The sequence below is a fragment of the Eriocheir sinensis genome, chromosome 41, assembly GCF_024679095.1.
Source record: "Eriocheir sinensis breed Jianghai 21 chromosome 41, ASM2467909v1, whole genome shotgun sequence".
Lineage (NCBI taxonomy): Eukaryota > Metazoa > Arthropoda > Malacostraca > Decapoda > Varunidae > Eriocheir > Eriocheir sinensis.
Window position 1 is genome coordinate 6392197 of NC_066549.1, and position 12223 is coordinate 6404419.

The 12223-nt window shown below is 45.6% G+C and overlaps 2 protein-coding genes across 4 annotated transcripts in view; one reads left to right on the forward strand and one right to left on the reverse strand.

Annotated features, from left to right (window-relative positions):
* Positions 1 to 12223, reverse strand: part of LOC127009559 (putative neural-cadherin 2) — a 93739-nt gene that overhangs the window by 68928 nt on the left and 12588 nt on the right. The window lies entirely within an intron of this gene.
* LOC127009560 (protein sneaky-like) lies at positions 1976 to 5601 on the forward strand. The gene has a single exon (XM_050882747.1). It carries the CDS (start codon positions 2227 to 2229, stop codon positions 5338 to 5340), a length of 3114 nt encoding a protein of 1037 aa, XP_050738704.1. The 5' UTR covers positions 1976 to 2226; the 3' UTR covers positions 5341 to 5601.

Sequence of the window (12223 nt, forward strand, 5' to 3'; positions counted from 1 at the left end):
GCTTACTACGCGCCGCCCCAAACGCTCTCCTCATTTTCAGTGTTCCCTTTTAGAGTGCTTTCCGTCAAAACACCATCATATTCGAGTCTAGCTGCGTACATAGCCGAAAATGTTGGTTGTATTATCCGGCTGCAACCCACTAGTAGGCTACCCTCTCCCCCAACGATTTATTCATTATCACTAAACGCTTTTAACAGACTGCATTCGGTCAAAACACTCTCATATAACATGTTCGCTGCGTCCGTACTAGAAAATATAGAATGTCTGGATATATTTTCCTCATATCCGACTTTCTGGTCTGCCCATTATCTCTGTTCTTTTATATCGACTGCTTTCGGGCAAAACACTTAACAGACTGCATTCGGTCAAAACACTCTCATATAACATGTTCGCTGCGTCCGTACTAGAAAATATAGAATGTCTGGATATATTTTGCTCATATCCGACGTTCTGGTCTCCCCATTATCTCTGTTCTTTTATATCGACTGCTTTCGGGCAAAACACTTAACAGACTGCATTCGGTCAAAACACTCTCATATAACATTTTCGCTGCGTCCGTACTAGAAAATATAGAATGTCTGGATATATTTTGCTCATATCCGACGTTCTGGTCTCCCCATTATCTCTGTTCTTTTATACCGACTGCTTTCGGGCAAAACACTTCCACAAAACAAGTTCGCAGCGTCCATAGTCGTAAATATGGTCTCTACCTATAAACCGGTACCCAAACCCAACGCTCTGTTCATTATCGCTCTCACCATATACAAACTACTCTTGGTCAAAACAGTTTCACATACTCGTAACATTTCCGCTGCGTCCGTATTCGAAAATGTAGAGAGTGTGTGGCTGTAACTCGCTACTACCCGCTCTCTGGTTTGTTCATTATCCTGCGAGGGTAGATAAACTGTATACTGACGAGACTTTTAAATGATAGTGTTGCCGCATCCCTATTCGAAAATATAGTGGTCGAAATTATCAGACACTTTCGTTTCTCACTTCATCTGTTCTTAAAGGCCAAGGAGGGGGGCAGTCGGGTTTTAATGAGCGTTTCTTGAGGTTCACGGTACATAAGAAGGATCAAACTACCACCGGGGTCATAAAACTACTCCTGGATATGCCCACAACTCCTACGAAAGCCTTGTCAAATACGTGTTCTTGGAAGGTGAAATGTCTTTGTAATACGACCACTAGTGTGTTTGTCTACAACCTGCTAGTAGCCAACGCTTCCCTCTGGTCATTAACCCGTGTGGCTAGATGGACTGTTTACGGCCGAGGCTTTTAAGTAAGAGTGCCGCTGCGTCTGTGCCCGTGGATGCAGCTGCGGGTCCGCTGGTCTGGCCGCATGCACCCCCATGCTCCGCGTCTGATGTGGTCGCTTCGCCACACCGCCGGGAAATTAATGGTAACCCCGGGTGACGCTAACTCCTGGATATTTGACATTCTGCGCGTTATTGGCTGTCGTTATGGGTAAGCTATTTCATATTGCGTGGGCGTGTATGAGTGTGTGTGTGTGTGGTGTGGGGGGGTTGTGTGTGTTGGGGGTGGGTATGTGTGTGTGTGTGTGTGTGTGTGTGTGTGTGTGTGTGTGTGTGTGTGTGTGTGTGTGTCCCTCTGGCTGTGTCTCTCTATCTCTGTTTGTGTCCCTCTCTGTCTCTATCTCGCTCATGCATAGCCAAGATAGAGGTAGACGCCAAATTCTCTCTCCAAATACTCACTCACTCACTCACTCTCTTCAGTTGAAACAATCTTGCCTGACATTTTCTTTTAATTTGATGGAGACTGTGGAGGTCGAGGAGGAGGAGGAGGAGGAGGTAGAGGAGGAGGAGGAGGAGGTAGAGGGGGAGGATGTGGAGGTCGAGGAGGAGGTGCTGGAGGCTGCATGAGGAAGAGGAGACAAGGGTTGAGGAAATGATGATGAAGGGTTAGGAAGATGTTTTGGAAGACGTGTAAAAGGATATGGAGATTACGCAGGAGGAGGAGGAGGAGGAGGTATATATATAGTGATGGAGGCGGAGGTGGTTGTATTTATCTCCCTGCTGCCTCCATCTCACAGATTAACACTTACCTACATAAACTTGCACAAGATTTATACCCTGCAGACAAATCTTTAATTAACGCAGACAGCCATTTCCCCAAACTGTCGTGAAATTAGTCTGGCAGCCTACATCACATTTATTATTTAACTTTATAAAACTCGCTGTGCCTCATCGCAGAGCCTTTGCAATCATGTCTGGCTCTGCGTCGCTAATCACGGCGATCCTACTCTCGCTCGGGGTGGCGGCCGCTGCTGCCTCTCCCTCTCCCTCTTCCTCGCAGACGCAGGGGAAGCAACAGCAGCTCAACCGTGACGAAGAAACCCAAGAGGCGCACCCCCAGAAAATTGCTATAGGCCAATGTTCGCTGCACTTGTGGCCGAAGAATGACGTGTGGACGGTTCAGGAGGGTGATATGATGCAGATGATCGCTCAAGGGACGGAGAGCTGCAGCGACACAGTAACGTTAACCATTCAAGAAGTGGACGATGGCCGGATGAGATCAGAAAAGGTGGTCAGACTGCGCTCCACCGAGAGAGTCAGTTGGACACTCGGCCGCGCGCTCACCACCCACCACGGACTGATGCTGGAGGTGCGCATTGCTTACCTCAAACACGAAACTATCATCAACAAACTTCTGAATGTGGAGTTTAAGCCCATAATTACGATGTTAACGCCCATGCCCTACCAAGGAAATAGCTTCTTCGTCTATTTTCTGTACTTGTGTGTTTGGCGCCAGAAGGAGTTGTTGACAGGGGCGAGCATCGAGGAAAAGCTAGGATGGGATGTGGGCGACTCCACGACCCTGAGAGTGAAGGTGGAAGGCAATCCCAAGCCCAGGGTCGTGTGGAGGGTGGGCAAGCAGGACATCACGCCCGGGGAGACCTTGGGGAGCCATTACGTGACGACCAACGAGACCCTGATAACTTCAACGGAGTCAGTATTCAAGATCGACCTCGTTTACTTCACCCTCAAGATGGCGCAGGAACCGGTGAAAATAATCGCCAGAAACAAACTGAGCCAAAAAGAGCTAAGCGTTAACTTACCTGTAAATATGTTTCCCATCACGGAGCAGAGATCAATGGCGGATGCGGTCACCAAAAGCTTCGGGTTGGTGGTTCTCATATTTGCAGGCATGATTGTCGTCCGCATCACAAACGGGATATGTATTTATGTGGCCGGAGTAGCCGAGACGAAATGGGATGGACTAACATTCCAACTCTTCACCTGCCTCATACCAGTAAGAACACTGAAGAAAATACTCCGGCTGTTCTGTGGCCTGGGCGTAAGTTTGGGACTCCTGACGTTCTTCGGTATGGAGAGTAAAGTTTTAGTGTTCCCTCGCGTTCTGCTGTACTCGCTGTTCGTCATACTCTTCACGTATCTCTTCGGAAGGTACAAGAGGGTGAGGGCGGCGTTTTGGTTGGTGTTAGCGGGGATGCTGAGCCGCACGGGACTGTTGCTGCTGCTCATTTCGACGTCCGAGGTGATGCTGCACGCCTCCCAAGCCATAACGAAGAACGTGATGGAAAGCTCTCTTCAGGTTCAGTGTATTTCGCAGATCCACCGTGAGCTGTTCCGCGAGTCTGTGTTGGCGTACCTCCAGCCCGTCAGCAAGAAAGAATCGGGTTATGCTCACGTTCAGCTTGTTAAGGAAAGGGACATGGCGCTGGCACAAGAATCCATGAAGATCACCGCTGATATCTCCCTCAACGACGTGCAAGGGGAAAAGTTAGGAGAGCAGAAGGAGGCAGAGATAAAGAACAAGATGGCGGACAGATCATATGAAGTTCACCGTTTTGCCAAGATAAAAAAGAAGGCAGAAGGAGGAAGAACCGACAAGGCTAAGTTTAGGAAGAAATACGCCTTCAAATCACTGAACATATGCCAAGACATCGGCAGTAACGTCCTCATGCAGTGTAAAAGGACTAAATACGCTACCTTTCACAAATGTCTCGATAAGTTCCCTGGCATAACGAAATGGCTGGGTCGGAAAATTTGCGGCTTGTTTGTGAAGCACGTCGACTGCACGCAGATGTATCGAAGCACTGTGAAGAGCTTCAAGTGCGAGTCCCCGGGCGACGCGAAGGAGGTCGCCGAGGGTCTGCTGCTGCTGCGTGACGGCCCCGGCATGTTCTACGGCGACGCCAGCCCGCAGGACCTCCATCAAATGTACAGCAAGCAGCTCACCATACAGTTCGCGCCGGACAAACCAAGAGAGAGCAAAGAAGCAACGCTACAGAAGATGGAAGACGCGAAAAGCACGATGTCAACCGTGTACATCCTTGCCATGATCGCTTTGGTGCTGTACTCGACCAACAGAGTCCTCAGCGATATGATTAGCTACGACAAGAACATCAAGTGGCAGAACGTCTACATAGGCAGCTACTTCCGGAAGATCGACCGAAAGAGGGGAGTGCTCGGCCTCCCTAAAATGCTGCCGCTAAAGGGGATCGAAAGGCGGAAATATATAGAGGATGTCTTCGCCACCAAAGCAAGAGAGGAAGAGAAGGATGAAGCGAAACTAAAATCCGCGATATGCTTGGGAGTCCAGATCCTCACCGCCGTTATGTTCATGGTGGAATATCTGGTCTTCACCGTGACTATCTATGAGGTGGTCAGGGAAAACACGACCTACTCCATTGAGATCGATGACTACCTCCAGGTCAAGGCACGAGGGGACTCCTTCTTCGCCTTGCTGATAAACCTTGTCTTTGAGAACATCAACATGGACAACCACGTCATCAAACACTACAGGGTTGACAGGTGTAATCCGAAGGTGACATACCCTAACCTGGAGCTGTACGCGCGCCAGGAGGCCATCATCATCTTCCTGTTCCTGCTTACCTTCGTTCTTCCAGGCCCGGATCGACTCAAGCACCTCATATTTAGCATTTATTACCCCAAACGGGAGAAGAAACGTCAAATCAAGCTGTACACGAACATACTCCTCGCCCGGAAAAGCTTTATAGACGAGGCTCTCAGGAAACTGTTTTGGAGTCGAATACACGGCAAGTTGACTATGCTGCACGACCCTCAGTGGCAGGATTTGCTTCTCAGGCAGTTCCGGGCGTTAGGTTTCCTTCTGCGCTTCTTCATCACCAACACCTGTTCCATCTGTGAGACGACAGGAGGGGACAAGTTCGTGGTGTGCCGAGGCCCGGGATGCACCATGATCTACTGCCGACAGTGCTGGGTTATCCTGGGAGAGAAGTGTTTGAGCTGTAACCTAGTGCTCACCAAGGAACTGAGGGATCGCCTGTTTCCCGGGGATGAGGGACTGTTTGAGGAGGAGGAGGATACGTGAGTGAGATAGCTTATGAGTGTTCCGTGTAAAGCGAACGACGATACATGTTACAAACCCATAAACACCACGATATTGGCTCTTACTCTTGAACATGTCGGCGTCCAAGCACACACAATAGACAAGGCTTTCGTAGGAGTTGTACGCATGTCCGTGGGTAGTTTTATGAGCCTGGTGAGTGTTTGACAAGGCTTTCGTAGGAGTTGTAGACATCTCCGTGGGTAGTTTTATGAGCCTGGTGAGTGTTTGACAAGGCTTTCGTAGGAGTTGTGGACATCTCCGTGGGTAGTTCTATGAGCCTGGTGAGTGTATGACAAGGCTTTCGTAAGAGTTGTAGACATCTCCGTGAGTAGTTTTATGAGCCTGGTGAGTGTTTGACAAGGCTTTCGTAGGAGTTGTACGCATGTCTGTGGGTAGTTCTATGAACCTGGTGAGTGTTTGACAAGGCTTTCGTAGGATTTGTACGCATGTCCGTGGGTAGTTTTATGAGCCTGGTGAGTGTTTGACAAGGCTTTCGTAAGAGTTACAGGCATGTCCGTGGGTAGTTTTATAAGCCTGGTGAGTGTTTGACAAGGCTTCTGCGTCGTGAATGTAGAGAAAAAAACACTCATGGGAACCCGATTAACCTAGTTTTGGACCTTTGGAAATAATTGATGTGGGAATCGGAAGTGTTTGAGAATAGCGGCCATTGTCACACCTTTACCTACAACTAGACGCCCATTAAAACTTTCTACTTTGATGTGAAAAGAGAATAAAAAAAACGTATATCATAATTACTTCCGCATTAATATTTTTTTACTAGCATCTTCAAGCACATTTTTCTGACTTCCTGCAAGGCTTTCTGCTCTCCTCGTAATCTTCTTATCTGTCCTCCCTTACTTAAAACTAATCATAAATTGAACTCTCTCTCTCTCTCTCTCTCTCTCTCTCTCTCTCTCTCTCTCTCTCTCTCTCTCTCTCTCTCTCTCTCTCTCTCTCTCTCTCTCTCTCTCTCTCTCTCTCTCTCTCTCTCTCTCTCTCTCTCTCTCTCTCTCTCTCAGGACTCTAATCCTTAAGGTCTTTTTCTCCAAAGTTTTAATATCATTCATCCATCCCTTTTTTTTTCTTAATTTTTCACGGTGCGTTATTACCAAGTGCGTGTGTGTGTGTGTGTGTGTGTGTGTAGGGTGGGGGTGGGGGGTGGCAGTAACGAGTTTTAAAATTTGAAAGCAATGAAAAAACGCATTAAAGGTATGTTGCGAATAAGGGAGTGGGCCCAAATGCACCCAGGGTAGAGTGGATCGCTACAATGGGTACGGCCTAACAAGTCGAGGCAGGCAGCTCAGGCAGGCGGGAGGGAGAGTAGAGGAGAGGAATCAGAGAGTGGGAAATTCGGCATTAGGCATGCGTAAAAAAAATACATGGGCAGGAAAGCGTTTAAAAAATAATGAATCACCAGCCCGATAGTAGAGAGTTTGGGTTGAATAATACATGAGAGAGAAATGAAATGCGAGAGGAGGTTTCGGCGCGGCTAAAAAAAAATAAGGAAACTACGCGTGTGAAATGTATTAAAAAAGAAGAGAAAAAAAAGGGTTTCGAAACTTCTCCGCTAGAGTCTCCCGGGCCCTCAAGGCGAGTTTCTGGCGGTTGTGAAATGACAGAGATGAGGAAGAAAGAAAGCTCGGGGGAGAGAGACAGACAGACAGACAATGCATGGATGGGTAGACAGAAAGAAAGACAGACAGGTAGATGAAAGAATATGAAGAGACGGATGGATAGGTAGATTGACAGTACTAAAGAAGAAAGGGTGAGAGACAGACAGAAAGAAAATACATGGACGGGTGGACAGAAAGATAGACAGACAGGTAGATGAAAGAATATGAAGAGACGGATGGATAGGTAGATTGACAGGACTAAAGAAGAAAGGCGGAGAGACAGAGAGAGGGACAGATAAACAGATGAAGGAAAATGTAGAGATAGATGGATAGATAGATTAACAGAAATAAAGAAAGACAAACGGTCAGACAGACAGATAGACGGATGAGGGAATACAAAGAGCTGGACGGAGAGGTAGATTGATAGATACACAGACAGATACAGATAGATAAATTGATATATGGACAGATACAAATACTGATAGGTAGATGGACAGATAGAGAGATACCTACATAGATAGATAGATAAAGAAATACATAAAGAAAGCTGGATAGATACACTTAGATAATAAATTTAGATAGATCGAAGGGTAGATTGATAGATAGATACAGACAAATAGATAGACAGATAAATATAGATACAGATATAGAGATAAATAAGACAGGCACATATTCATAATTAAATTCAGGTATTAGGAACACACACACACACACACACACACACACACACACACACACACACACACACACACACAAGTTTGGGAGTTTTTCATTACTGTAATACAGAAATATTTTATGCCTGGCACACTTTTATTTTTACTTTGCATTTTACTCGTAGCCGCAGAGAGAGAGAGAGAGAGAGAGAGAGAGAGAGAGAGAGAGAGAGAGAGAGAGAGAGAGAGAGAGAGAGAGAGAGAGAGAGAGAGAGAGAAAAAAGAAAGAAAGAAAGAGAAATACCCGCGGGAAAGGCAAACACAGGCAAAAGGATCGGAAAAGTGAAGGAAAAGGAAATTGTCAAGCGAAATCCACAAATAAAAATTGAAGCAGAAAAAAATCCAATATAAATCCCGCCTTTTTTTTGGTGCTCATTACGCTCAACTGTTTATTTGAGAAAAGCCACGACATAATTTAAGGCTTTTTCAGGTTTCCGCGTGTTTCATGGCAAAAAAAAAAAAAAAAAAAGATACACCTGTTTGCGAAGGTGGTTGTCCTGGAGACGGCACGAAAATGGTGTTTGCGGAACCTCCACCTTCGAATCCCGTCCTTGGCCCACTATCTGAGGTCGTCATCGAGGGACCAAACATTCTCACATGCCATTAGTCAATCATAAAGAGCTGAAATGTGAGGTTAAGCGATAGAGAGTTATATTTCCCGGGGCCAAAGCACGCAGATTTTACAAGACTTTCATACGAGTTTTAGGCATTTCCTTTGTGTTTTTTTATCCTAGTGGTAGTTTGACCTTTATTATCTACTTAAAACCCGACTGATCTTCTATATGAAAGCTACAAAGAACCGTATTATTAAACATTCTGAGGCCAATGCACGCTGATTTTACAAGACTTTCATACGAGTTTTAGGCATTTCCTTTGTGTTTTCTTTATCCTAGTGGTAGTTTGACCTTTATTCTCTACTTAAAACCCGACTGATCTTCTATATGAAAGCTACAAAGCCCCATATTATTAAACATTCTGAGGCCAATGCACGCTGATTTTACAAGACTTTCATACGAGTTTTAGGCATTTCCTTTTTTTTATCCTAGTGGTAGTTTGACCTTTATTCTCTACTCAAAACCCGACTGATCTTCTATATGAAAGCTACAAAGGACCATATTATTAAACATTCTGAGGCCAAGGCACGCAGATTTTACAAGACCTTCATACGAGTTTCGGGCATTTCCACGGGTAGTCTTTGACCCTGGCGGTAGTTCGACCCTTCTTCTGTACCATGAACCTAAAACAACACTCATTATCGCCTAACTGATATCCTTTTTGGCCTTTGGAAATCGTCGATGTGAGAGGCGGAAGCGTTTGACAACACCCTATCTTGTCAAGCAGTAAGTGTTATGCATAAGAGAACTTACTGCCTGAGATAATATGGAGACCCTATATTGCTTAACCTAGTATTCGTCGACCATAACTAACTGCGACGCTGGTTAAGAGAGGGCAGCACCGCGTGAAATGCCAGGAATATAAGAGTAACCCATAAAGTGTAATCTCCATCTTCTAGTATTCGTCAATCGTAACTAACTGCGACGCTGGTTAAGAGAGGGGAGCACCGCGTGAAATGCCAGGAATAGAAGAGTAACCCATAAAGTGTAATCTCCATCTTCTAGTATTCGTCAATCGTAACTAACTGCTACGCTGGTTAAGAGAGGGGAACAGCGTGTGAAATGCCAGGAATACAAGAGTAACCCATAAGGTGTCATCTCCATCTTATTTTTTCCTCTTCTTCCTCGTTTAACTCCATTATTTCCTCTTACGAGTTTGGACTGGTCGATGAAGACGTCGCCGTTCATCTTTATATTTAGCGGGACTTTTTCTGCCTCGGATGCCCTCCCTGACAGCCAGCCGCAGTTAGGCGCCACCCAATACATCAAGTCAATAAGCGTTATGCATACAAACAAATTACTTTTTTGATATATTAAGACAGACACATTATGGCCAACCCTAGTACCCTTGCATCTATCTATCTATCCATCTGTATATCTATCTCTCAGTCTCTACACGGGAACAGCGTTAGTCCTAGGAGGGAGAATTTCTGTTTATTCCCTCTGCACGCGCCATTACAGCCTGGGTTCGGCTAACTGCTCGCTCCAGTACCGCTGCGTGAAGGCGTTGGAAAGACAAGTCAATTCCTGCATAGTAACGTCAAATAGGAAAGCCATTACACTATATTGAAAAGGCGCCTTAGTCCTCATCATCGTCAGTAGTAGTAGTAGTAGTAGTAGTAGTAGTAGTAGTAGTAGTAGTAGTAGTAGTAGTAGTAGTAGTAGTAGTAGTAGTAGTAGTAGTAGAGAAGATGGCGCCACTATAAACACTTGCCTGCGCTGGGGCCGAACACCATCCAGGCCCCTCAAGCAAGCCTGCCGGCGCTATAGGCGTAGACTAAAAAATAAAATAAAAAAAAGTAGTAGTAGTAGTAGTAGTAGTTATGCTCTGAAAGTCGAGAACACTAACAAAATCTTAAATCCGTGACTTCATATTCCTCTGCGGGTCGTAAAAGGCGACTATAATGAGCTAAACTCCTTTATATCGACAGCTTTGATCTACACTCACATAAAGTCGATGTTATGATGGAGTTATGGCTGCATATTTAATACCGGATGCTTTAGCTGACGTCTCGCGGCAACAATGGGAATCGAACTGCCTTGTCCTGCCTCTCCACCTCCATGGCATGACGCTCTGAGCCGCTAGACTGCCGCGTACGTTAGGAAGCGTGACTTCTACAGTACGTGAAGGTAAGGGAATGGTCTCCTTCTCGGTATATTCAAGAGGAGAGCATCGAGACACTTCTCCTCCCGAAATTAGCTTCTCTTTTTGGTCACTCCTCTAATCTTTTTTTATGTTTTTTTTACAGGGGCATTGATTAGCGGGCTGGGTTTTTTCTTGTTTTGTTTTTCGTTTATTCCCTTGAGCTGCTTCCTTTACTATGAAAAAAATATATTCGCTTTAGATTCATCATACATCAAGGTGGTCAAATGTCACTTCTTTTAAACATCATCTCTCATCATTCATCATACATTCATTACTTATCAGGATGTGTAAATCTCCCCTCTATTAAACTTATCACTCATTCATCACTCATCAGGATGGTCAAACAGCCCTCCTTTAATTAAAACTTGAAGGAAACTGTACCACCGAAAACAATGATAACGATAATGATACGTGAAAGTCACAACAACCCTATACCTGCCGCTGCTTCTCCCCCTACTGACATCCCTATATAATTAATTAACTATGTACACGCATCCTTTGTTTCGGAACTTTCCATCACCCCAGGCTTCGGCAATCACCGCCGTTAGGGAGCGGCGAGAGCACGCTAGAAGACGTAGTACTTCATCATCCCTGAGGTGAACTGAGTACCTCGATCACTCAGTATTTGTCTGGGTATACCTACTCGGCAAAATATAGTCATGAGAGCCTCAGCCACAGTTTGCGTTTCAATATTCTTCAGCGGCACTGCTCTGCCCAACGCGTGGCAAAATCTACAAGCGTCAGAATATACCGGGAGAGATGGAGGCCCTCACCTGAGCTATTTTTCACAAACACTTCGGGCTCACACACACATACATTTTGGTAGGGCATTCTTAAAGGTTGTGTCAGTGTTGCCATGGGTAGTTCTGTGAGCCTAGTGATAGTTTGATAAGGCTTCTGCTCAATTCGTAAAGGTTGTGTAAGTGTTTCCATGGGTCGTTCTGTGAGCCTAGTGATAGTTTGACAAGGCTTCTGCTCAATTCGTAAAGGTTGTGTCAGTGTTTCCATGGGTCGTTCTGTGAGCCTAGTGATAGTTTGACAAGGCTTCTGCTCAATTCGTAAAGGTTGTGTCAGTGTTGCCATGGGTCGTTCTGTGAGCCTAGTGATAGTTTGACAAGGCTTCTGCACCCTGAACGTAAAAAAAACTCATGAAGGACAGACTAATCTCCTTTGTGGCCTATGGAATTACTTGTTATGAGAGCCGAAAGCGTCTCAGAATACGGGTTTTAGCTCAGTGACCCGCTGGTGGAGCTCTCGTAAAGGTTGTGGGTATTTCCATGGGTAGTTCTATGAGCCTAGTGATAGCTTGACAAGGTTTCTCCACCATAAACATGAAACAGCGCAAGAGAACCAGACTAATCCTCTTCGTGGTCTTTGGAATTATTTGTTACGAGAGCCGAAAGCGTCTGAGAATGCTGTCCTTCGCTCGCTGGCTGGGTCGAGCTCCCGGGCCGAACTGAATGTTTCAACTCTTAATATGAGAAAAAGTCATATATCTGATCGCGTGAAGGCTAAAGACTCCCGCAGGACCCACTCACATTGCTGCTCTCGTGCTGTTAGCGCCTCGACCTACTTCACGAGATTATTTTTTTTCTCTCGCTATTCTTTTCTTCAGCGACTCCTCCGTCTCAATGTTTACTAGCTGCATGAAGACGGAGCATATACACTAGGACGCACTGTTTGCAATTGTGTCAAGGTTACGCAGAGCAAACACACACACACACACACACACACACACACACACACACACACACACGAGTCACAGTGTTCCCAGGTAAA

What these genes read in the sequence shown, in the direction of transcription:
- LOC127009560 (XM_050882747.1), top strand. Translation starts at nt 2,227, where the DNA reads ATGTCTGGCTCTGCGTCGCTAATCACGGCGATCCTACTCTCGCTCGGG.